We start from the raw sequence: 25,921 nt of genomic DNA on the forward strand, positions 1-25,921 counted from the left end.
GGATTGTTCATCTCCAAGTTGTGTTTTAGTAGTAGATCAATATGAACAACATTTGTGAGATCAATGAACATCCATAAACAAAAAGAAACCTTCTGTTTCCGCCCGGGATCGAACCGGGGGCCTTCCGCGTGTGAAGCGGACGTGATAACCACTACACCACGGAAACGTCTATTGTTTCATTCCTGGCTCTTTGTCACAACGATTGGTTTTCTGTTCCAGAGATTGAAATTACTTGAAACTGAGCAAAGGAGCGAGAATCTCGTGGCAAACGATAAAAATTGCATGCACTGTTGCATGCCATTAAACGAGCAACATATGCAAATGGATTGTTCACATCCAAGTTGTGTTTTAGTTTATTTCATTCCTGGCTGTTTGTCACAACGATTGGTTTTCTGTTCCAGTGATTGGAATTACTTGAAACTGAGCAAAGGAGCGAGAATCTCGTGGCAAACGATAAAAATTGCATGCACTGTTGCATGCCATTAAACGAGCAACAAATGCAAATGGATTGTTCACCTCCAAGTTGTGTTTTAGTAGTAGATCAATATGAACAACATTTGTGAGATCAATGAACATCCATAAACAAAAAGATACCTTCTGTTTCCGCCCGGGATCGAACCGGGGGCCTTCCGCGTGTTAGGCGGATATGATAACCACTACACCACGGAAACGTCTATTGTTTCATTCCTGGCTCTTTGTCACAACGATTGGTTTTCTGTTCCAGAGATTGAAATTACTTGAAACTGAGCAAAGGAGCGAGAATCTCGTGGCAAACGATAAAAATTGCATGCACTGTTGCATGCCATTAAACGAGCAACAAATGCAAATGGATTGTTCACCTCCAAGTTGTGTTTTAGTAGTAGATCAATATGAACAACATTTGTGAGATCAATGAACATCCATAAACAAAAAGATACCTTCTGTTTCCGCCCGGGATCGAACCGGGGGCCTTCCGCGTGTTAGGCGGATGTGATAACCACTACACCACGGAAACGTCTATTGTTTCATTCCTGGCTCTTTGTCACAACGATTGGTTTTCTGTTCCAGAGATTGAAATTACTTGAAACTGAGCAAAGGAGCGAGAATCTCGTGGCAAACGATAAAAATTGCATGCACTGTTGCATGCCATTAAACGAGCAACAAATGCAAATGGATTGTTCACCTCCAAGTTGTGTTTTAGTAGTAGATCAATATGAACAACATTTGTGAGACCATTGATCATCCATAAACAAAAAGATACCTTCTGTTTCCGCCCGGGATCGAACCGGGGGCCTTCCGCGTGTTAGGCGGATGTGATAACCACTACACCACGGAAACGTCTATTGTTTCATTCCTGGCTCTTTGTCACAACGATTGGTTTTCTGTTCGAGAGATTGAAATTACTTGAAACTGAGCAAAGGAGCGAGAATCTCGAGGCAAACGATAAAAATTGCATGCACTGTTGCATGCCATTAAACGAGCAACAAATGCAAATGGATTGTTCATCTCCAAGTTGTGTTTTAGTAGTAGATCAATATGAACAACATTTGTGAGATCAATGATCATCCATAAACAAAAAGATACCTTCTGTTTCCGCCCGGGATCGAACCGGGGGCCTTCCGCGTGTGAAGCGGACGTGATAACCACTACACCACGGAAACGTCTATTGTTTCATTCCTGGCTCTTTGTCACAGCAATTGGTTTTCTGTTCCAGAGATTGAAATTACTTGAAACTGAGCAAAGGAGCGAGAATCTCGTGGCAAACGATAAAAATTGCATGCACTGTTGCATGCCATTAAACGAGCAATAAATGCAAATGGATTGTTCACCTCCAAGTTGTGTTTTAGTAGTAGATCAATATGAACAACATTTGTGAGACCAATGATCATCCATAAACAAAAAGAAACCTTCTGTTTCCGCCCGGGATCGAACCGGGGGCCTTCCGCGTGTGAAGCGGACGTGATAACCACTACAACACGGAAACGTCTATTGTTTCATTCCTGGCTGTTTGTCACAACGATTGGTTTTCTGTTCGAGAGATTGAAATTACTTGAAACTGAGCAAAGGAGCGAGAATCTCGTGGCAAACGATAAAAATTGCATGCACTGTTGCATGCCATTAAACGAGCAACAAATGCAAATGGATTGTTCACATCCAAGTTGTGTTTTAGTAGTAGATCAATATGAACAACATTTGTGAGATCAATGATCATTCATAAACAAAAAGATACCTTCTGTTTCCGCCCGGGATCGAACCGGGGGCCTTCCGCGTGTTAGGCGGATGTGATAACCACTACACCACGGAAACGTCTATTGTTTCATTCCTGGCTGTTTGTCACAACGATTGGTTTTCTGTTCCAGTGATTGGAATTACTTGAAACTGAGCAAAGGAGCGAGAATCTCGAGGCAAACGATAAAAATTGCATGCACTGTTGCATGCCATTAAACGAGCAATAAATGCAAATGGATTGTTCACCTCCAAGTTGTGTTTTAGTAGTAGATCAATATGAACAACATTTGTGAGATCAATGATCATCCATAAACAAAAAGATACTTTCTGTTTCCGCCCGGGATCGAACCGGGGGCCTTCCGCGTGTTAGGCGGATGTGATAACCACTACACCACGGAAACGTCTATTGTTTCATTCCTGGCTCTTTGTCACAACGATTGGTTTTCTGTTCCAGTGATTGGAACTACTTGAAACTGAGCAAAGGAGCGAGAATCTCGTGGCAAACGATAAAAATTGCATGCACTGTTGCATGCCATTAAACGAGCAACAAATGCAAATGGATTGTTCACCTCCAAGTTGTGTTTTAGTAGTAGATCAATATGAACAACATTTGTGAGATCAATGATCATCCATAAACAAAAAGATACCTTCTGTTTCCGCCCGGGATCGAACCGGGGGCCTTCCGCGTGTTAGGCGGATGTGATAACCACTACACCACGGAAACGTCTATTGTTTCATTCCTGGCTCTTTGTCACAACGATTGGTTTTCTGTTCCAGTGATTGGAACTACTTGAAACTGAGCAAAGGAGCGAGAATCTCGTGGCAAACGATAAAAATTGCATGCACTGTTGCATGCCATTAAACGAGCAACAAATGCAAATGGATTGTTCACCTCCAAGTTGTGTTTTAGTAGTAGATCAATATGAACAACATTTGTGAGACCAATGAACATCCATAAACAAAAAGATACCTTCTGTTTCCGCCCGGGATCGAACCGGGGGCCTTCCGCGTGTTAGGCGGATGTGATAACCACTACACCACGGAAACGTCTATTGTTTCATTCCTGGCTCTTTGTCACAACGATTGGTTTTCTGTTCCAGTGATTGGAACTACTTGAAACTGAGCAAAGGAGCGAGAATCTCGTGGCAAACGATAAAAATTGCATGCACTGTTGCATGCCTTTAAACGAGCAACAAATGCAAATGGATTGTTCACATCCAAGTTGTGTTTTAGTAGTAGATCAATATGAACAACATTTGTGAGACCAATGAACATCCATAAACAAAGAGAGACCTTCTGTTTCCGCCCGGGATCGAACCGGGGGCCTTCCGCGTGTGAAGCGGACGTGATAACCACTACACCACGGAAACGTCTATTGTTTAATTGTCTGTCACAACGATTGTTCTTTTGATGTTTAATTAATTGATGTAGAGCAAGCAAGCAAGAAGAAGAAGCAAGGATACCGAGGTAATCCATAAAGTATTGCTTGCACTGTTGCATGCCATCAACCGAGCAACTTATTTTAGTATACCTGCAGATTAGAAGATCGATTTCAAACTGCATTGTTAATCACACCATTGGTTAAAGATTGTTTTTTCTTGTTTTCTTTGGATTGGTGATTAAGCTTAACATGATTAGGAAAATCAATGTATTACTTTAAACAGCATTGGATTTCTTTTATTTAAGGTAATTTTTTTGACGTTTCTTTGAAAACCCTTCCTTTGGTTTTATATCATGTTTACTACACTAGATAACAATGTTTTGCTTCGTAGTGCATCTGAAGTACTCGAGCTTTCCAGAGTGCATCTTAGTTCTGTTATATCAGCAATGTTGGCTAAAAATGGATCAATGAGTGATTTTACTCTTAAAGACATAGGTGAAGTACAGTAAGGAACATAAATTCCTTCAAGATGCATCATTGAAGTAAAAGAAACGAGGAACATTCATCTGACTTGTTTGGCATTACGTGCCAGGAGCAGAAGCATCGTGTATAGCGAAACACGATGGTAATCATTCTATTGTTTCCCTATTGTGAGCCACCCATCGCTGGGTCGATTCTCAAATAGAGTGGGAACTTAATGTCCTGCAAACTAATGGTAGTACTGCTGCTCCTGCTCTTCCTCACCACCGTACGATGAGCCACCCTCGGCTCCACCGTAGGACGATTCACCGGCGTAGGTCTGCTGCTGTTCGGCGCCACCGTACGCCTTATGCTCGTCCTGGTGCTGGTGATGGAATTGGTGCTGATGCTGATGCTGAGCTCCCGCGTTCTGAGACGCTTCGTGCGCCAGCTTTGCGAGTTCCTCTTCGTGCAGGGGCTTTCCATCGATCAACACTTCAGCCTGGAATCCACTGTGCTTGTTCGAGGTGTACTTCACGGTGCGCAGCTTGCCGTCGGGCTGGTGCAGGCTGTATTCGCCGTGCAGCTCATCTTCATGTCGGTGTTCCTTGCGGCTTTGCGAAACCTTGCTCTTCGGGTCCTCCACTCCGTACTCGAACAGATAGTCCGGCTTCGCGACGTAGTCAATGGCGTGTCCGTGACCATGCTTATCCTCAACATGGATTTCATGTGCCGGACCGCTTACTGGTCCACTGAACTTGGCATACGAATAACCGACATCGTGTTCATGATGATGATGATGATGATGATCCTCTTCACCATACTGACAGGCGACAAGCGACACCAAAGCCAAGCAGGCGACGGTCTGTGGATGAAAAAGTAATTCGTTAGCAAACGCTAGTAGCATTTGTCGATCGCACGCGGCGTAATGTGGTCCCGGAGAAAGCACTGCTATCCCACTGAATACACTTTTTTATGCAATCATCTCATAGATCTGTTGCCTATGAGCCAGCTCATCTTTGCTGCTTGCGGAGGAAAGCCATTCAATCAGTCTTCACACTTTTACGTCACCATCATTCACATGCTGTTCTGTCCGAGATCTCACGATGATCATTTGAAAATGTCCTTTTATGACGTTATATAAACTAATTAACACCCAACTAGCACCCACCTTGAACAGAAAAGCCATTTTGTTTGTGTGTATGTTCGACTTTTCGTCTAACTTTCAATGCAAACAAGCTACGATGCGGGCACGCAAACGACACACAGGCACACACTAACAAGCACAACACAGGGGGATCTCTAGGACTGACTATTGTTTATCGTTCGATGGAAAACGCTCGACTGTGCTATTGCCGGTGGCGAACAACAATATTTATACCAGCGAGCGCCCGTGGCGGCGGGAAGACTCCGGCTCTGCCATGCCAGGCATCCCCCCCTCCCTTCCCATGCCCCATGGTGCGCCACCGCTGCACCCGAACCAAAAATATCGCGTTACCCACCCAAAAACTAGCAAAACCAAACCTAATCGCACCGCGAGCGAGGCGGCGGCACACGAAGCAGAGACTTGAGGTGTAGGGTAGGGCGCAGTGATGGGCGACGAACCTTCGGGACCGACTGTTGGGACGAGCGACAGTATCGTTGCCTCGGTTTAACGCGAAAGAAGAGGTAATAAATAAACTCAAAAAGCACAAAAAACTATATAAGGCGTTCGTTACTCAAGCAAAACCACGTGAAATTACAGCTGGATCGGACGGCATGTGAAGGGAAGGCCGAGGGCCGATGCGTGCGGCACGGCGGCACAAAGTTTGATTATTTAATGTGGAAAACCATTGGAAAATGGTGCGGTACGGTGCGGTGTGTTGGGTGGCAACGGGGTGTCCGCGTACCAGCGTATACTAGGTCTGAAGACGATGACGGCTACTCCATCTACTATACAGGTGGGCGCATCAAAACACAACACAATCCACCAGCCAGCAGCGGCCTATGGACGGGGGCCAAACTATTATATGCTGGCCTCTGACGCCACTTGATGCCCGCAGTTTGAAGTGAACGAATTGAAGCATAAGAAAGCAAACGATCGATTTTAATATCGATCAGCAAATCACCCGATAAGTGCTCCACCCGAGCTCCGCGAGGTTTTCGATGATTGACGGCCTAAGGGAGATTCATCCGCATGAACTTCCCGAAAACTGCGGCCACTTCGGCTGCTGCCTTTTGCAAGGAGGTAATACAGATGCATTAAAGGGAAGGGGCTTCATCATCAGCAGAGCGGAGGGATGCTTCGGAGGCGCCGCAGTACCATTACCAGAGAGTGAAAAGAAACGAACATCACGCTGCTGCCATAATCGCACCCTTTTATCACCCCTTTCGACTTCGCTGTTGTGTATTATGCGAATGGAGCGCAATCTCAACGATACAGACGCCCGCGAGTGCTGGCGTGCGTACGTTTACGCCAAGGAAGAGCCGCACGGCGGCTCGCGCTCGGTAGCTCATAAACGCGATCGCAGCGCCTAATGCCGGAAGCCACGTTTAGGGCACCACCGCAGAGATCACCGTACGCCGCTGCTGCCGGCCGCCTGTCCGTCCGCATTAGTGCATAATGGGGCAGAAGCAAGCGGTAACTTGACGAATATTAATAATCACTCGTCATCATCAACTGGACAATGTACCCACCACCCTCGAACGCTCAAAGGAAGGACCGAGAAACGAAGGATGGTAGCATAGCGAAATGCACCGTCGCGATCGCCATCGTGAGATCCATTCGTTTTGAAGAGGCCGCTCGTGGGCTCATTTCACCCATTTCGCTCGTCCCTTCCCCGGATAGATAGACGCTGGTGTGCCATCAGAGCCAGCGTTAATGAGCCGAGCGTACGGCACGGTTGCAATTTTGCATCTTCTCTATTTGCCACTGCACTCGGGCGCTATACTTCCGCGTGATACACATTGTCGCTCGTTAAAATTGATTTTAACAAACGGGAAATTGCATTCGTGCAACCGGGGGAAAGCGCGTTAATCCGTTCGAATTTTGCCGTTCGATTTAGCGGAAAGCGTCCATGGTGAAACTATTTAATTGTTCGGGGAGGGGATTTTCCATTTCCATTTCACGATGACGCATTTTGTTCTCTAAAAAAACTAGAATACCAAAGCTTTGAGCAATAGATTGCAATAATTCTGGAATTGTTGAGTAAAACTCCAGCTCAATCCTGTTCTACGAGACGGAACGACGACCGTTTGATGTAAAGCTGGAAGCATTGTAACAAATACCGCCTCTTAAGGCGCAGCGCGATCCGCAATTTCGACTTGTGAAACATGCTCGATTACACAGAGTCAGTCAACAGGAACGGCGCCGACATTTTTTCGGCCGAACCGCGGGAACCAATCGATCGAGACACATAATCAACGCATTACTTCAACTACTGTATGCTCCGGCACTGTGGAGCGTTTTCTGGAAAGGTGTTTTAGGCGAGAAAAATGGCCAATGGGCCATAGGACCGAAGCCAAAGTTGACAACAGCCAAACCAAAGTGGAGTTGAGCGCAGCGACACAGATCGTTCTTTTGCGTTAACCGATAATTTTTAATTTTCCCAAGTAGAAAGATCAATTCAGAGGTGTGTGCGTGGGTAAGAGTGTAGCCTTTTCGCCATTCAAACTGCTCTTGCCGAGGGGAGAGGAGGTAATTAATTGGAAAAAGTAATTTTCTGGTAAGCAACCACGCAGGAATATTGAGGAGAGTGCAACTATCGGAAAGAAAGCTCCGTACAGTTTCACTCAAACTTTGCATTCGCTCTTCCCTCGTTTCTTAGGTGATGCTATCGATTTGGATCCTCATCTCATGTTTGCCAATTTTAACAAACAAAACCAGAAGATCATAGATAGGGCGAACGGGATCTCGAAAGGTATCCAAACAATAATGAAGCAAAAAAAACATAACCGACAGAATAGAGCGAATTGAATCCAATCGACGTGAGGACGGACCCGAGCGATTCGAACACAAGAAATGATGCCAACCAGCGAGCCGTGTCGCTGGCGACGTAAAAGGGGAAATTGATTTCCGTCAATCTGGAGCACATCCAACCGAACCCACCGCACAGTCACCAGTTTCCCAATCATTTTCCTACACTTTGCACACGGCATCTCGGTCTGGCTCTTGGTGAGATTTTATCAAACGAAGAAACAAAAAAAACTGCAAATCATGCAAAAACCCGGCAAAAGACAGGCAATGGGAGTGTCGGCGTGACCGCTAATGTGACGCGGATGTTTTGGCATGGCATGGAGGTAGCTTGCAAAAGCCTCATCATGCGCCGTCGTTCGTTCGATGACGATCGAGGCAATGCCAACCAATCTCGGTCGATTTTGATCGACACCCGGTTACGTAACCGATGCGTTTGCGTTTTTCGGTAGACCGACGGTACGGTCTCGCCGTCCGTCATGTTTTTACTTTTCTTCTCATTTCACTTTCATGCGGCGCGTCGGACGGGCATGTCTGTTTTCCTGCCCCAGCCGTTCGCCAGGTATTGAGCGCGTGTACTTGCAGGTTGTTAGTACATCTAGACCGCCGCCATGAGCCAACTACTACCGTCTGCCTGTCTGAGTCTGATGGACGCGTACAGCGTATAGTGGCTCACCGCACGGCGATTGTTGTTGCGCACCGAAACGAAGCCTAAGAAGGTACCAGGGTGGTGGCCGTTGCCTTCATTTGCACGAAATGGTAGCATTATTAATTTTTATAAACAAAATATGTAGCAGCACCACGGTTATTGGTCCATATGAAAGAGGGGAAGGGTGGGGACTTTAACGATGAAAAGGCGCTGCTGAGATGGGGACAGATAATCGAAGTTGGTTTCGGTCAATTAACGTGCCCAATGTATGAGACGCACCCTACCGGTGAATGATGACGAATTGGATTACGCTGGCGCTGGCCTCCGAAGAGCGCGCTTAAGCCCAGACAATGGTGATGCATTTCGAAATGATGGGTATGATCGAGGACACAGGATTCTATTGAAAACAACGAATTATATCCGAGTTGACGAATTGGAAACTGTAGAACATATGTGTGTAAAAGCTCCTATTTTTTCTTCAAATTCAGATTTTGTAAATAATAATTTTGTAGCACCAATTTCTTCTACCGATACTGAAGGATATATGATTACTATTAGGTTCAGAAAGGCGTTCAGAGACTCGATCTTCCTCTGTTTACTTACTTGGACCTACAGAGCACCGATGCTCTGAAATTACATCTAATCAGTGAAGCGATGTATGCTCGGTTAAATTTTATTTATACATCAGTTCAATCAATAGTTTATTCTTTTCCACTTAGATCTGCTATTACATCACGCCTACTTTTATCACTAATTCTTAGAACGAAGGTAACAGAAATAAATATATAATGCCGTCTTGATCATGAAGCGTTTGTAAATAGGTGATAATATATTGTTAAGGCAAATTTTCGATCGCATGCTCTCTTAAATTTCTCTTGTAAACCAGAAATTAGGTTTGATGGCAGCGATGACATAATTTGTTGTAATTCTTTTATGTGTTTCTCTATTTTCTCCAAGTCCCATTCCTTCCAGGGTGCCCAGTATACGATGAACGATGTATTCTTCTACCTCTTTGTGACCGTTTTCCAATGTCAAATGTAATTAACTTTTACCGTTTCGATCGTAGACATTCCAGTTAAAGCATCCATTTTTCGTAAGCAATTTAAATATTTCGAAAGTATTCCGCCAGTTTGAATCATCCTTCGAAACGTATCGAAACAAAATAGTGACCTTCATTCCATCCCATCTCCGGGTCAATTTCATTCAGGTCCAAGTGCATATCTTCCACCAAGTATTTGACCATATTTACATCTCTGTGTTGAACGTAAAGATGCAAAAAAGGGTTTTTGTTTAAATCTGCTCGCTAGGTATTGTAATACAGGCGCTTTAGTGATACGGTTCTCTTCGGTCCAGTTCTCCAGTACTTGCATGATTAATCGAATCAATGATTTGTTAACACCTTCGGAGAAATTATCGATGGCAACCCAACATACAACCCTATATGTACAGGTTTGATGATCATCCAAGGCAAGTCATGCATGATCTCAAGCGAAAAAACAGCTCCGTCTGAAGATTATTACAACTCCCTATCGATAGAGGCGAGATCAAATCCAGAACATCAGCAGTAGACAAGTGGAAAGATGGGATGGACCATGATCCCACCCAAAGGGGGAGTGCGTTATAGTCCATGAAGAAACTAGATGTTGCCTGTTGAATCACCTGATCACCAGATGCATCTCGTCGTAAAGATGCTGCGTAAAGATGTTCCTATGAAAGTAAGAAGGCTGCGATTATGTTATGAGGTCATCGATTTTTTTACATCCCCGTATGTACAGTCCATAGTCGCTCTGGAAGATATCAAATTGCCATTATTCTTCCATTCTTCATTATATTTGTGAGAAATTATTTTTGCTGCATTATGCAGTTTACGAACGATTGAAACAACCTTTTTCATATTTATCTTTTTTATATTTTATTTCATATTATTATTTGGCACCTGTTATTACATGTACACGCCATCTACCTTATCTACATCCTGTTGATCAGAACGACGATATCAACAGTAAAGAAATAAGGCTTTCTGGATCATGGTTCCTCTTTGAACAATAGTTTATATAATATTAAGGCAGTTTTCCGATCTCTTACTTTCTCTAATATATCTTGTATAATTTGTTGTTTTTGTTTTTATATGTTTTCCGGAAGCGATTATCTAATTTGTTGCAGTTCATAGATTTGTATTTCTATTTTCTCCAAGTCCCATTCATACCATGGTCGGTTGTCACCTTTGAGGCCCAGTTTGTGATTAATGACAAATTTCACTAGTCGATCGTGACCATTTTCCAATGCCAAATGAAGAATACTTCTACCATTTCGATCGTAAGCACCAAAACAGTCCATATTATACGCTTCGACCAACCAAGTAAATGCTGTGTAATTCAACGAGATACTCGGATTCGAAACACAATACTGAACAGCATTCCATCCATTTTCCGAGTCAATTTCGTTCGGGTCAAGCTGTTTCGCAAATTTGAGACTCAGTTTGTATGCAAAGATGCAACAAATTAGGTTTTCCCTCACATCTGCTCGCGAGGTATTCATATACTGGCGTTGCTGCCCTCCTATTTTGATCCCACAGATCCTTCAACAATTTTATGATGAATATAAGCAATGATTTATTGACCTCCAAATGAAGCATTTCAACCAAAAATCGCGTCATCGTCACCCTTCCATATGCAACTGTCAGAATAAGCAAAGGAAGATAGTCCTGATTCATAACCACATTCTGGAAGGATTACTTCATGATTTTCCATTTTATTTTCTTCTCATCAATCGTGGCTTCATGAATGATATCATTTTCTTCCTTTTCAAACTCTATTCCTACTCTTGGTTGAATGCCTTGTAAGGTGCGATAATGATCAACGAGCACTTTGAACATGTTGGTTCTGTTTTGTCTGAGGCACTCCGTCATACAGGAAAGCAATTCTATGTTAATGCTTGTAGCCAATGCATGGTTCATTTGATCCTCGTACGCAATCATCAGATGCTCGAGTGTTGTGACCAATCTATACATTATTGCTAAGCGGCTGGCATCTTTCACGATGTGATCATACCCTTGTTCCGTTATATGTTCAATATTTTCTGGCGAGAATCTGTGTATTGATTTAGTTAAACAATGTAAAAGGTAATCATATTTTGCATTGAATGGAAGTTGTGTTGCTATTTCTCTTAGTTCATCATAACATTCTCTAAAGCGCGAGCATTCGTCTGAATTCCTTATTTCATGCGCGTGTATGAAATCAATTCCGAGACGACACTTAATGATGTGTTCTGTCGTTTGCATGTCACCAGTCTCAACATGGATAACACTTTTTCTTCCTTCGCTAGTGTTAAAGCAGAACTCCTTGATTTTATTCTTGTGACTTTCCGTCAAGGACGAGAACAGAAAGTCATTGGATGTGATCTCAAGCACCCGTTTAGTTATGCAAACCAGTAGCGTATCATTTCGAGTGAAACAACAGTACCTACTGCTGCTTGAAGCAATATAGTGGAAGATGTTCCAGCCATTTTGCTCATTGGTAGTCATGACATTGACCATGTTGTGTTTGATCAAGAAGTTGGCCATACAGCTGAGTCCAGATTGAACCACAAGATGTAACACATTTACACTCTTCACATCTATTTCGCTAAGATTGGAGATTCTTTCAAAAAGATATTTGCAAATAGGATCAAAATCAGGCTTTTCGAATGCACATCCATCTGATTTTTTAGTTCCTGGTGGAGAAATGTAACCAATGGGCATTTTCCATAATATCGATGAGAACCTTCCAATCAATGTTCACGTTCAAGGCTTCAAATAAATCATCATCATCATCATCATCATCATCATCATCATCATCATCATCATCATCATCATCATCATCATCATCATCATCATCATCATCATCATCATCATCATCATCATCATCATCATCATCATCATCATCATCATCATCATCATCATCATCATCATCATCATCATCATCATCATCATCATCATCATCATCATCATCATCATCATCATCATCATCATCATCATCATCATCATCATCATCATCATCATCATCATCATCATCATCATCATCATCATCATCATCATCATCATCATCATCATCATCATCATCATCATCATCATCATCATCATCATCATCATCATCATCATCATCATCATCATCATCATCATCATCATCATCATCATCATCATCATCATCATCATCATCATCATCATCATCATCATCATCATCATCATCATCATCATCATCATCATCATCATCATCATCATCATCATCATCATCATCATCATCATCATCATCATCATCATCATCATCATCATCATCATCATCATCATCATCATCATCATCATCATCATCATCATCATCATCATCATCATCATCATCATCATCATCATCATCATCATCATCATCATCATCATCATCATCATCATCATCATCATCATCATCATCATCATCATCATCATCATCATCATCATCATCATCATCATCATCATCATCATCATCATCATCATCATCATCATCATCATCATCATCATCATCATCATCATCATCATCATCATCATCATCATCATCATCATCATCATCATCATCATCATCATCATCATCATCATCATCATCATCATCATCATCATCATCATCATCATCATCATCATCATCATCATCATCATCATCATCATCATCATCATCATCATCATCATCATCATCATCATCATCATCATCATCATCATCATCATCATCATCATCATCATCATCATCATCATCATCATCATCATCATCATCATCATCATCATCATCATCATCATCATCATCATCATCATCATCATCATCATCATCATCATCATCATCATCATCATCATCATCATCATCATCATCATCATCATCATCATCATCATCATCATCATCATCATCATCATCATCATCATCATCATCATCATCATCATCATCATCATCATCATCATCATCATCATCATCATCATCATCATCATCATCATCATCATCATCATCATCATCATCATCATCATCATCATCATCATCATCATCATCATCATCATCATCATCATCATCATCATCATCATCATCATCATCATCATCATCATCATCATCATCATCATCATCATCATCATCATCATCATCATCATCATCATCATCATCATCATCATCATCATCATCATCATCATCATCATCATCATCATCATCATCATCATCATCATCATCATCATCATCATCATCAGATAAATGTTGATTTGAAACACTTCAGGATTATCTGCTACATTTTTATCACCCCCTTTTATTCAAAGAGACGATGTCGGATCTTTATCTTCACAAACTCTTCTATAATGGACGATGCCTTTGATAAAATTATCATTGTCTCAATCAGTTGTTTCTGAAGAAAGCTGTAAGTTTATATTTTCGTTACGATAAACACTATCCCCTAGAATGTCAACTGCCATCATCAGGTTTAGTGGAACATCACTCATGTCACCCAAACTACAAAGTAGCATGTAACACAACGATTTATAGAAGTCAGATACCTCTTCATTTTCAGTATTTTCATTATTCCATTTTACCTTCATCATCTTAAACAGAATATACCCTTTATCACGCAGCGATAGAGGTTTCAGTTTGAAAAAAGACGGGTCTGTGAATGTCTTTTCGAATAGTTCTTTGAAACTGTATGGGCGACTTGTGAGATACGATGTTCTCACTCCTTTAAATTGTTCAAAATGGGGTAGAAACTTTAGCATTACCTCTTTATAATGAGGTGCAATTCCATCAAACCCATCCAACAACAACACAAATGCTCCTGCATTAAACTTTTCTTTGAATACGAACAGTTGGATTGAGTAGTTTAGGGGTAAACCGTGATTTTCCATCAGATCTTCGCTCAACATTTCTTCTCCATCCGATAGAACTAAATATTGTGAACATTTCTCGGCTACTACCCGTTCAGATTGTTGGATGCCGTTCATCGAACCAAGGATGATAAGAAAGAGGCCTTTAAATCAGTTCGCACCGTTGCCGCCAACTACAGATACTGTGCCGCTAACGAATGTTGAGAAACGATAACTCTGCTTATCATGGACGGACGGATCACGCGTTTCATCTGTTATTAATCAAGTTAACCTAGTACACGTGTCTTTAGGATTTAGTAGAATACTATGAATACTATAAATGAGGGTAGTAGAATAACCTTACCAGCGAGTTGAGTGCGTATACTTGATAGTGGAGTTGATATTACCAAAATGAAAAAAGATGAAAGGAACACTATGCACTCTAGAGCTTTATAAGTAATTCAGGAAGTTATCAAGATCGCTAGTATATCTTGACCCAAGGAAAGTCTATGAATGTTAGAGGAACAAGCATTCTGCTGTGTACGCGAGTGATCATTACACCGATCTAATAAGTATGATCTCTTAGTGTTGTATGTCGGTTATCATCGGATCTGCCAACCATTGACCCACTTTTTTTTCTCCAAAGTGAACATCTTGATAGATGAACATCAACTGGTTAACCATGCAGTTAAATAGCTTTGAGAAAAAAGGCACCTTGAACAACAGTATGTGAACTCAACCCAATAACGCAATAACACGTTGTAGAGTTTGGTCCTACCTGAGATTTATGGTATTAACAAATGGACAGGCAGACAGCAGTCTGTTCAACAAGCTTCAACACAGTTCAACACAACAGTTGTCTTGAACAAGGAAGAATCATTTATAAAATCACTTGTGCACACGAGAAAATTTATGAATAAGCTTATAAGAAAGCATGCCACGATGATGTTTGATTTTATCTTATTTCTAGAACTTACGTAACTGACCAACGTTGATCGAGCGAATTCTCCAGACAAAGCTCAACGCGTTGTTGAATCCTTTAAGGGGTTTAGCATAGGGTTGAATATAAGGGATCAACCTTAAACGGGTACCACTATCATAAACTACGGACACACTCTAAACAAAGCACAGAACTGTTAGTGTCTCAAGCGATGAAGAAACTACTCACGCACCTACGTCTTTTACTCCGATTCTGATCAAAATGCTTCGCTTCTCAACGATGTTGCTCGTGCTAGAGGGCTCCGATGTCCGTACTACAGCTTTGTGACGAATGTACCCACCTCTAATAACCCAATCTCTAATAACACTGATAGCGCCTACGGTCCGCGTTACCTTTGACTTCTGGATCAAACGAAACCTCATTTCGTTCCTCCGTGATAAGGTAACGTTTTTTAGCGTATATACACTTCTCCACAAAGGTGAATATACAGCAAGCAATTCGTTGTAATGGTGAAAAAGCGACAAACACGATCAAAGCTCCATCGAGCTGAAAGCAATGGAACGGTTTTCAATTCAAACTGGCTAATTTTTATCGGGTTCAACATAACACTCCATGTAAAAGACCCTTGAAAGTCGGGCATCACGTGCCTTGGAGAAAAATGGTTTCTTCTATTTCCACAAATCATCAGGCGCACCAATCCAGAAGTTAGATGGAGCTGGGCTAATGGGAAGTATATTCATGATGAATAAAAGTTGCAAATGTTTGCAGAAAAGTCGGCAACGATAAGAACAACCAATACTCCTTATCGAAATCGCGGCCGCGTTAGACACCCTTCGTGATCAGTTTTCATGCACTGCCGATAGCCTTTAAATCGCTCGAACTAAATGCTTATTTCTGCTTCTGCTGTTTCCGCCTTGACAAACATCACATTTTTGTGAGCTCCGGTATGCAATGCGCTCGTCATTGCGTTGTCCAGCATAAGTTTTTGGCCAATGCCGGGCATTTTGGATATTCGATGACGATTTCAACGGAGCCGCGCTACCCCTCATTGCAGCTGAAATTATTACAACTAAATCGGTTCAGTCCAACCGAATTAAAAGCAGATAAGCACATCCCTTCAAACACACCCTCTGTTTGATACCTTAGCTCCATTTTGATAGAGCAATGGTGGATCAAAAAAAAGGGGTTCAAACTGTGTCGGTGTGCAATCCATCTGGATTGAATGTAACTTGGGGCTTGCAGCATAAAACAAAAACTTTGTTTGGTATTTGGACAACATTACCTAGACATCCTATCTTATCTTTATAGATGATATAAATTTAAGCGATTGTTCTACGCTTTATCATTGCAGCATAAACATGAATACGGGATAGTTCGATCGAAAACTCACGTAATTCCGTGCAAGTTAGTCCCCGTATTTTCTCTCATTAATTTACCTATTGAACGTCAACCTTCTGAACCAATCCAGAACTAATTCGCACCTTTTTCATTCAGCAGGTTATTGAGAAAAGATTAAATGCGTTGTAACGGTGGAAAAGCGACAACCACGATCAAAGCTCCGCCAAGCAGAATGCAGCCCTAAAGCTCCTTTTGTTTGGTATCGGAAATACACTCCAGAAAAGAATTGCTTTTTCTTGCTTATGTTTAATCCATTTGAACCTGATTTTTTTTCTAAATGGATTCAAACAATGGAACGATTTTCAGTTCAAACTGGCTAATTTTTATCGGGTACAAAATGCCAATTTGCCAATTAGCTGGCTAATTTTTATCGGGTACAAATCCATGTAGTATATGTAGAGTATATTTAAGCGCATTATTCCACAAAAACGCTGCAAAATGAAAATACTACTAGCCTTCGTTATATTCACTTTTACCCTCATTTTTAAGAACTTTGTTCCGTTTTTCAAGACTATGATCTTTGAATTGTCAAGAAACAATACATTTCCTCCTCGAAAAATGGAAAAACGCAATCTTTTTTGGGTGAAAAAAATGAATCCGCGTAGTAAAACCAATTCTGAATGCTGCCAACCAATTCTGAATCCTGTGGATGAAAACTTACCTGCCAATACTGTACAGACATGCCAAGTGCGATGAATCAGCTAGTAGAGGTTACTCTAGATAGTAGAATTACGTCAGTATGCCACTGGGAAGTAGAACAGGCATAAGAGTAGAATAGTTTATTTGCCATAAGCTATAAGCCTCACCACAAATTGGGGTCACGCAGCTTCTAGTATAAAAAGCTTCACTAATGTTATCTTAATCTGGTGAGAATCTATGCAATCGTGAAAAGCTATTTTCCATCGTATTTTTTCTGTAAATGCAGTGTTTCTCTTTAACAGCGCTGATACCATTTCGCTTTACATCATAACATATCAGCCGCGATCGTGTCCTCCTGAGGATGATGCAGCTGACCCTTCTTCTCATCCAGTGACTGTGCGGTTCCGTTAACTAAGCGGTGCACACTATCTTCAGTAGTAATCGTTGCAGCATCGGTAAGCACGTTCACACCTCCTGCATTCATTTGTTCGTACACCGTATTACCACAGATTCGCTGATCGCTTCATTTTATTTCAGTACCAAATCTGGTCTACTACAGCCTTGCCGTGGGCACAATTGCGAGATCAACCTCGGCGATCATGTGCCAATCAGCGTCGTATTTACTGCTCTTAACGAATACATAATTTTTAAAGAAGGAAAACACATTACATCTTTTAAGTAATAGTTCGTACCTACAGCAATGATTCCCTAATGGAGTCCCTAATACGTGTTGCACTGACATCCTCGCTGCCATCATAGAAGTTTTCCGGAGGGTCCGTTTCAATAGGCTCAATCGGTGGATCTGCTATTTTGTGTGCTCGGCATATGTTGTGAAGAGCAACGCAAACGTTCACGATAGTTGCTGCCTTTTTTGGGACGTAGAATAACTCCTTGGTACCGAGCAAACATCGAAAACGAGTTTTCAGCAAGGCAATCGCTCTATCAATAATGCTTTTAGCTTGCTTGTGTTTTTGGTTGTAAAGTTCTTCACGACTGCCGGGAACGGCATTTCTGTAAGGTGTAAATAATATGTAGTCCTGGGGAAACGCAGCATCTCCAACTAGGCGCGGTCTTTCGCCACGTTCGTAATCCTCGTACATCTTTTGCCGCAGTGCAGAGATATTCCAAATGAACCCATCTTGATAAGCCCCAGGGTATTTGGCTTCGACAGATCGGAAAACTAACTCGTGATCGCACGCCTGAAACATATACCGTTATTTAAACAAAAATCTGTCTTGTTTCTAGACAATAAAAGAACCTACCAGCAGTACGTTCAAGCTGTAGAATCCCTTCTTGTTGCGATAAACACGTTTCGGGTCCTTTCCGGGATTGACTATTTTTATGTGTGTGCAATCAATCGCTTGAATGATACCGGGTAGCTCCGATTCGCGGTAAAAGTGTGTCCTTGCGTTTTGCTTTTCCGCTTCGGTCATTCCCGCTTTGATCCAATCGGGGCAAATTTTCTTCTCCGCAGCCTCCAGAAACTCGGTAAGATAAGTGGAGACCGCGGACTGGCATAGACCGAAATATGTATCATTTCCGACGCCTTGCTGGTAATTACCGGTAGTAAGGAACCGAAGAGAGGCGCAGATTTTCAGAATGAGCGGAGTTGCCGTACATCGGTAAGTCATTTTAAATTCCGGTTTTAAAGAATCCACTAAATACAGGACGATTTCCTTGTTCAGGCCAACCCATTTCTGAAAACTGAGAAAAACATTTCGTAAGCCAAGCGATTCTGGAGATTTGAAAAAAGATACTTACTCCTCTTCCGGAAGCGAAAGCGGGTCCGACGCGTAACGAAGATTTCTGCGCGTAAAAATGGATTTTTTATTTTCCGGCAGCGATTTCTTCTCGTCCTCCACATCCTTCACATCCTCCTCTACTTCCTCATCTTCCTCATCTTCCTCATCATCCTCATCATCCTCATCCTCATCGTCATCGAAATACAACTCGAAACTCGACCACATTTTCCCGATTCAATGGATTTTCCGGCACAATTTTCTCCAAAAAACGATTTTTCCAAAACATAAACAAACTCCGCGCAGTAGTGAGCGCGATTGTCAATTTCCATAGTGAGCGAAAAGGGAGTTTGATTTCTCGCGAGTAAATTTGAATCGACGGTTTTTTGGTTTTTTTGGCTGGTCGAAAATTATTAATAAGCATCGCGAAATCACGGTAATCTTTTACTCTTTTACTTACTGGCTTTTATGTTTCAGGTATGAAAAGTGTTTTGTTCATATAAACACTCCGAAGCAGTCTCCAGCATGCTTTTTCCAGCGCTCGATTGTTGCCTAGGAAACGGAAAACCAAACAAAACACTTTACGCATTTCTCGGCGAGTTTTTCCCGTAAAAGCACTATGCAATCCAACTACGACGATGATATTTACGGTGGTTTTAATACCGGAGTGGCCAATAAGTTGTTTAACTACGATGCCAAGGAGGATCAAGCATTCCAGAATGCCGTCCGCACGTCCAGCTACGGCAAGAAGGCGACGACACCAAAGTTCTTCTGGAACGGTGATAAAATCGGTTCGGCGGAACCGACTACGGCTATGGCACGACCGTCGACCGCAATCCGGCCCGTCGGTTACTCTTCGCACAGCTCCAAACTGTTCGATCCGCTTAACCAGGCCGCCAAGAAGATCGTCGTGATGGAGAGTAAGAAAGAGGAAACGCCTGAGCAGCGGTACAAGAATCTCGAGACGAAGATCTATGCGCTACTGGAGGAATCCATCGTTGCTAGCACCGGCCCGAAACCGGATATGGCGAGTGGACTGGCGAAGGCCAAGGAAGCTTCATCGCTCGATCGGACGCTGCTGCGAATGCGGGATCAGGATGGTGGCACTTACACGCACAATTTCGATCTGACCTTCTTCGTACTGTTCAATCTGGCCAACGTGTACGCCAAGAACGAGATGTACATCGAAGCCCTCAACACCTACACGCTGATGACGAAGAACAAAATGTTTCCCAACGTGAACCGGCTCAAGATCAACATGGGTAACATCTACTTTCAGCTGGGCCTCTACACGAAGGCGATCAAAATGTACCGCATGGCACTGGATCAGGTGCCGGGTAATCAGAAGGAGTTGCGTCTGAAGATTACGCACAATATCGGCATTCTGTTCATCCGCATGGGCCAGTACTCGGATGCGGCCACTAGCTTCGAGTTTATCATGTCCGAAAAGGGTGACCTGAAGACGGGATTGCACCTTATCCTGTGCTATTACGCCCTGGGTGATGTGGAGAAGATCAAGCACGCATTTCAACTGTTGCTCGACATTCAAATTGATTACAACGAGGAGGAAAAGCTATTCCAGGCAAACGTAAGTCCTTAGTCGATGGTCAGAGGTCGATTCATTTATAGGATTTCCACTCTCTACTCCTTTTAGTCAAATCCATCGCATGATTACATTAACGAACTGATCAAATCAGACGAGTTGCACAATTACGAACGGAAACTACGGCAGCTGGCCGAGAAGAACATTCTGATCTCGGCCAACCTTATCTCGACCATCATCGACGATTACTTCAACGATGGATACAGCTGGTGTGTGGAGACGATTAAAAATTCCTACTTTTCCACGCTGGCTACCGATCTGGAACTGAAGAAGGCAGTCATTTATCTAAAGCAGGACGACTTTCAGCAGGCTATCGACACGCTCAAGTACTTCGAGAAGAAGGAATCCAACATTGCCATCAATGCGGCCATCAACTTGAGCTTCATCTACATTTTGGTGAGTTTTTAATTGCAGATGATCTTTGAGGATAGAATCTCCCTTACAGATTGTACTTTGTTGTTTCAGAAAAAGGATGTAGCTGCTGCTGAAACATATGCTGAGGCCGCCAAAAAGATCGATAGCTACTGTCCGGCAGCGTTCATTAATAGTGGCGTATGCTTCATGATGAAAAATGATTACGAATCGGCCAAACTGATGTTCACAAGCGCACTGGATATCGATTCTACCTCTTTCGAAGCGCTCTACAATATCGGATTGATCTTTACAAAGCTTTCCGATCACAACAGTGCTCTGCTGTACTTTCGGAAAATCATTTCTAGTCTTGGCCACGAGCAGCACCCAGAAGTCCTGTATCAGATCGCGCATCAGTACGATCTACTGGGCGATGTTAGTACTGCCCTCGAGTACTACTTGCAACTACTGAGCGTGGTGCAGCAGGATAATAAGATCATCCAACGGATTGGAGAGCTGTACGAGGCAGATAACGAGCGGCAGCAAGCGTACCACTATCATCACGAATCGTACCGCATCTATCCGATCGAGGCGAGCGTTATTAACTGGTTGTGCTCGCACTACATCGAGCTGCAAGTGGTCGAGAAGGCAATCGGATTTTACGAAAAGGCCGTCCTGAGAAACCCCCAGGATCCGTACTATCTGCTGCGCATTGCGGGTTGCTATCGCCGCATCGGGAATCAGCAGAAATCGATGCAGCTCTTTCGCATGATCCACGAGCACTATCCTGAAAATACGGATTGTTTGCGAGCCTTGATGCATCTGAACCAGTCGCAGGGCAACAGTGAGGCGTACGAAAAGTACGCCAGCGAGCTGCAGAAGCTGGAAAAGCAAAAGGAAGTCCGTCAACGTATCGGTACCGGGCGAGCACCCACATCCGGAAGTAAGTTAGCATCCTAACGGTTAATGCTGAATCTGTTTTGTGCTAAGTTTTGTTGGTTTTGTTTGGTTTCCAGACGCTCGTATCTCTAGCGGTGATTACGGTGTTCGTACGGGCAGTGCAGTTACCCATGAAGGCTATCAAGCACCGGGAACGGCTTCGGGGCACCATGGCACAGCGAGCGCAGGCAAGAGCGCCGATGCATCGCCTGATTACAGTAACAGCTTTTCACAGGGCGCTTATGCTTACGGAGATCCACTTGGTCCACCGCAGGAGCGTCCACGAACCGGTGTCCGCCGGAACCATACATTTGAAGATGAGTCGGACGAGGAAATCAATACGTACGACCTGTTACCGATGTAACAGAAACAGGAATCAAACTATTTATTCACCTTTTCTCTAACTCTGTGACAACCAAATACAAACATAAATGAACCAAAATACGCTCTGCAGTGTAAGGTTAATAATATAATAAGATTAATAATAAAAAAAGATTTAAATTAAATCACCAGTAGAGGATCGATAGAGGAGAGGAAGGAAATCGATTTGTGAAAAAGCTGCCTCTCTTCTACCGTTTCTAGCTTCTTCAGTTGTTGCTCGATAAGCAACAGGTACTTTAGATTCTCGCGGTACTCTAGCACCGTCTCGGTTGTTACATTTATCCCGCGGAATACCATTCGGTCATCGGGCACTGGTTGTGATACGATCCGAATATCACGCGGAATGCTCCCCAGGGCTTCTCGTGTTAAACCTTCCTTTGAGCCCAGGAGTGCGGACTGATCATCCGATTCCATATCTACGTCTTCGCTTTCCTGTTTGCTCGCGAACTCCCTAAAGTAGGCGGCAATCGCGTACATATCACAGTAGGCTTGGAATCCGCGGAATACTAGATCGACATACTGTTCGCAGGTGATGTCGCTGCTTATCGCTCGTTTCTGATTACGGTTCAACACCGGATAGGCGAGTGTGGTCGATGGCGACGTGGTTACGGAGCCCATATCAGATCCGTACGCAACCCATTGACGATTCAGCAGCTGTTGAAAGAATCCTCGTATGTTCGGAGGATGGAGGTGCGGGTTCAGTTTACGAATCAGTTGATTCACGAGAAAGTGTATCAGGTACGGGGTTCGGACATGACGGATGCTGGCTAGGCAAAGGCGCATACCAAAATATGCAGATTTTTCCATCGTGGTCCAAAGTTGTTTAGCAAAGTAGATGCTATTCTCTTTCAGGCACGGATATTCTATCATCCCATCGTTGTCCTGGAATTCGCTCAAATTAACCGCAACGGTGATTAGATTAAGTAGGCGCTAAAAGAGTAAAGAGAAGGATCAGCAAGCTGTTAAGATGTACAATCAAGAGTTGGCTGATGCTTACGGAGATTACAGTAATGTCTTGTTTCGGGTACTCGAGGGCGTTTACGTTGACGAAAGCTTCGAACAGCTTGCGAATGAACAGATTCACCACACCCGGCGCACAGTCCCGCCACACGAGTTGCGCTATCAGTGGACAGTGCGAACGATTGCAAAGATTCTGTTGCGTCTTTGAGGGATTTCTGTGGAAAACAAATAGGAACTCTGTTACCGTTGTTACAACTAGCAGGGATCAGATATTTACCGTAAGATCCACATGGCCAGATCCATCTCGAGAAGTTTCACCAGTAAATCCAGCACCATGAAAAGCCGTTTGAATCGTTCCTCTCTGGGTAATTGTTCGAAATCGTAGCTCTGTCGGTGGCCTCCGATTCTCCACGAAGAGCTGTTGGAATCGGCGTTCGGTTTTCTTGCGCGTGTCGTCCGTTCTATGGCTCGATTCGGCTGGTCATCGTTTTCAATTAAATGTTCCAGCAAGTACAGCGTGTTCTTGAGCAGTCCCTCTTTCGGGTCGCATTTGCTAAAACAGGGAGCATCAAAATGACCGAAGATGATGTCGTGATAGGCGGGTCGCAGATCCCACCGGCAAGGAGGGAATCGGTCCAGGCACTTTTCAAGAGCCTCGTACGTCCCGAGCAAGACCTCGGAAGCCGCGTAATCGGCCTGCAGCTCCGGCGGGGGCTCATCGATGGTTAAAATCAACTCTAAACCGGCCACGAACAAGTTCGAACCGATAAATTCTTGACGCCGAAGCGCGTGGAAAAGAAAGTACACGAACTGATCCGGCCGCTGCTCTCTTATTTGTTCGCGCGTGTTCTCCTCGCACATACTCCCCACGATCCGGGTGCGGATCCCGCTTTTTCGAACGTGAGTCGTCGCACAAACGGACACGTTCCGGACGCAAAACGGGAGAGGGAGGTCGAGGGAGAGCCGCTGCTGAACGTCGAAATAATGACGACCCAGAACCAAGTTCAGTTTCTCGAACGCGGCCAACTCTGGCTCTGCAGCTTCTAGTTTTAATCTTTTACGGCTCGACGACATTTTTACGCTATTTCTCTTCCGCAAAGTTCGGTAAATCTCTGGCAAAATTCGGTAAATATTCAGTTTTGTTTGGTTTAGATTTTTGTCTTGACTGTTTCATTCGTTAGGCCGGGTCCACATCATCCCCGGCCCGGTGAGAGCGCTTTTTTCTCACTATGAAAACGATACCCAGATAGCATCCAATATGCAGCGAGCAGAACCCTTTGCCACCCAGATAGCAATGAGAAGATTTTCTCACTATACCCACATAGCAGTGAGAAGACTTCTCACTATAGAAAAATCGATCCGAGATCGAGCCGCCAACGGAACGATACATACATTTGGCAAATATGGTGGCGGCCCGATTTCGTCCACTAGGGCCGGAACAAAATCGTCTCGATTTCAACCAATCAAACGTGACCCTTTCTCTCGCTCGCTCCTATAGCCCCCTTTCTTTCTTTCCAATCGCCCCCATCCCCAAAATATGACGCACTTCGGATTTCGTTCGGCCTTCGCACGAAGGCGTTTATTTTTCTAAATCATGTGCACGAAGTGCACTTCGGTTTTTTCCATATTCTGCCCCCTTCCCCCAACGAAATCGCGGTCGCGAACTCCGCCGCGGTGTTTGGTGTTGTGATGACGCTCTACGTTGGTGTGGGTGCGTGGTGGTGGCGTCGTACATGCTGCCGTGGTGGCGTCGCTGTGGCGGCATGATCCGGGCTGCGATCATGAACGTTCCTGTTCAGCCTCATGTGCCACACGCGTTCTTCGATCGATGCTCGGGAACATGTTGAAGAAAAAGATAAAAAACAAAAGGTGTTAGATCTCTTGCATCTTCACAATGTCATCTTTTCTTACCTTGCATGTAAACTGACGTTGTCACTCACAAAATCACTAACACTTTCCGCAACACTTTCACTGCTACACATTTGGCTAAGTCCCAGAACGACGCCGACTCTGAAATTTTCTAAGTCCCGGTGCGTGCTTCCCGGGACTTAGAAAAATTTCGACTGCAGCGATCCGGACTTTGCCGAATTTTGATCGAGGCTGCTCCGTCTCGTTTTTCTGTTCTCTTCTCTTGCGCGCTGCCGTTCGAATCGCCCCTCGACTCTTGCGCCCTTCCCACCCCTCGTAATCGAAACCCACAAGCTCGCGTTCGTTTTCGTTCGCCCTTCTTCTCTTCCCATTCCGCCCTTCCCCCTCCGCAACAGCGTCCCACAAGCTCGCGCGCAAAACCTTCTCCTCCTCGCGGTTTCTTCCGCTCTTTCCCCCGCTGCCTACGAGCGGTTCCATAGTGAACGTCGCATTTGCCCCTTCCTCAACCCCGTCGCAGGCCGCGGGGGTTTCGTTTTCAACCTCCTCAACCTTCCTCTCGCTGCGTCGCAGGCAGAGGGGTTTACTCATTGTTCAGTGGGTAGAAAATCGCCCTTCACTTTTCGGACGCGATT

General features: G+C 43.7%; 4 protein-coding genes and 4 non-coding genes across 8 annotated transcripts; 1 reads left to right on the top strand and 7 right to left on the bottom strand.

Annotated features, from left to right (window-relative positions):
- Window positions 1-93: 93 nt before the first annotated feature.
- Trnav-cac (transfer RNA valine (anticodon CAC)) lies at window positions 94-166 on the bottom strand. The gene has a single exon. It is a non-coding gene; the product is annotated as a tRNA-Val (tRNA).
- A 755-nt stretch (window positions 167-921) lies between these two features.
- Window positions 922-994, bottom strand: Trnav-aac (transfer RNA valine (anticodon AAC)). Its single transcript has one exon. It is a non-coding gene; the product is annotated as a tRNA-Val (tRNA).
- Window positions 995-1,567: 573 nt separating this feature from the next.
- On the bottom strand, window positions 1,568-1,640 carry Trnav-cac (transfer RNA valine (anticodon CAC)). Its single transcript has one exon. It is a non-coding gene; the product is annotated as a tRNA-Val (tRNA).
- Window positions 1,641-3,505: 1,865 nt separating this feature from the next.
- Window positions 3,506-3,578, bottom strand: Trnav-cac (transfer RNA valine (anticodon CAC)). The gene has a single exon. It is a non-coding gene; the product is annotated as a tRNA-Val (tRNA).
- A 421-nt stretch (window positions 3,579-3,999) lies between these two features.
- On the bottom strand, window positions 4,000-5,237 carry LOC125957732 (probable zinc transporter protein DDB_G0282067). The gene is made up of 2 exons (XM_049690623.1): window positions 5,220-5,237; window positions 4,000-4,913 (listed from the first exon to the last, which is right to left on the bottom strand). Exons 1-2 carry the CDS (start codon window positions 5,235-5,237, stop codon window positions 4,299-4,301), a joined length of 633 nt encoding a protein of 210 aa, XP_049546580.1. The 3' UTR covers window positions 4,000-4,298.
- Window positions 5,238-17,561: 12,324 nt separating this feature from the next.
- On the bottom strand, window positions 17,562-19,483 carry LOC125957716 (putative nuclease HARBI1). Its single transcript, XM_049690599.1, has 3 exons — window positions 19,209-19,483; window positions 18,710-19,151; window positions 17,562-18,646 (listed from the first exon to the last, which is right to left on the bottom strand). The coding sequence occupies exons 1-3, from the start codon at window positions 19,412-19,414 to the stop codon at window positions 18,140-18,142; spliced, it is 1,155 nt and encodes a 384-aa protein (XP_049546556.1). The 5' UTR covers window positions 19,415-19,483; the 3' UTR covers window positions 17,562-18,139.
- Window positions 19,484-19,805: 322 nt separating this feature from the next.
- On the top strand, window positions 19,806-22,547 carry LOC125957708 (intraflagellar transport protein 88 homolog). Its single transcript, XM_049690578.1, has 4 exons — window positions 19,806-20,774; window positions 20,841-21,185; window positions 21,255-22,083; window positions 22,157-22,547. The coding sequence occupies exons 1-4, from the start codon at window positions 19,806-19,808 to the stop codon at window positions 22,441-22,443; spliced, it is 2,430 nt and encodes an 809-aa protein (XP_049546535.1). The 3' UTR covers window positions 22,444-22,547.
- Window positions 22,479-24,573, bottom strand: LOC125957712 (uncharacterized). Its single transcript, XM_049690584.1, has 3 exons — window positions 23,698-24,573; window positions 23,458-23,635; window positions 22,479-23,390 (listed from the first exon to the last, which is right to left on the bottom strand). The coding sequence occupies exons 1-3, from the start codon at window positions 24,492-24,494 to the stop codon at window positions 22,581-22,583; spliced, it is 1,785 nt and encodes a 594-aa protein (XP_049546541.1). The 5' UTR covers window positions 24,495-24,573; the 3' UTR covers window positions 22,479-22,580.
- Between the last annotated feature and the right edge of the window lie 1,348 nt (window positions 24,574-25,921).

The sequence above is a fragment of the Anopheles darlingi genome, chromosome 3 (assembly GCF_943734745.1).
Source record: "Anopheles darlingi chromosome 3, idAnoDarlMG_H_01, whole genome shotgun sequence".
Lineage (NCBI taxonomy): Eukaryota > Metazoa > Arthropoda > Insecta > Diptera > Culicidae > Anopheles > Anopheles darlingi.

Excerpts from the sequence above, each read along its gene's own strand:
- LOC125957716 (XM_049690599.1), bottom strand. The coding sequence starts at position 19,414 with ATGTGGTCGAGTTTCGAGTTGTATTTCGATGACGATGAGGATGAGGAT. Across the intron at positions 19,152-19,208 it reads CTTTCGCTTCCGGAAGAGGA|TTTTCAGAAATGGGTTGGCC; the intron begins GTAAGTATCTTT and ends TGTTTTTCTCAG. Across the intron at positions 18,647-18,709 it reads ACAGCTTGAACGTACTGCTG|GCGTGCGATCACGAGTTAGT; the intron begins GTAGGTTCTTTT and ends TATATGTTTCAG.
- LOC125957712 (XM_049690584.1), bottom strand. The coding sequence starts at position 24,494 with ATGTCGTCGAGCCGTAAAAGATTAAAACTAGAAGCTGCAGAGCCAGAG. Across the intron at positions 23,636-23,697 it reads CTGGCCATGTGGATCTTACG|AAATCCCTCAAAGACGCAAC; the intron begins GTAAATATCTGA and ends TGTTTTCCACAG. Across the intron at positions 23,391-23,457 it reads AAGACATTACTGTAATCTCC|CGCCTACTTAATCTAATCAC; the intron begins GTAAGCATCAGC and ends TTACTCTTTTAG.
- LOC125957708 (XM_049690578.1), top strand. The coding sequence starts at position 19,806 with ATGCAATCCAACTACGACGATGATATTTACGGTGGTTTTAATACCGGA. Across the intron at positions 21,186-21,254 it reads TGAGCTTCATCTACATTTTG|AAAAAGGATGTAGCTGCTGC; the intron begins GTGAGTTTTTAA and ends TTGTTGTTTCAG. Across the intron at positions 22,084-22,156 it reads GCGAGCACCCACATCCGGAA|ACGCTCGTATCTCTAGCGGT; the intron begins GTAAGTTAGCAT and ends TTTGGTTTCCAG.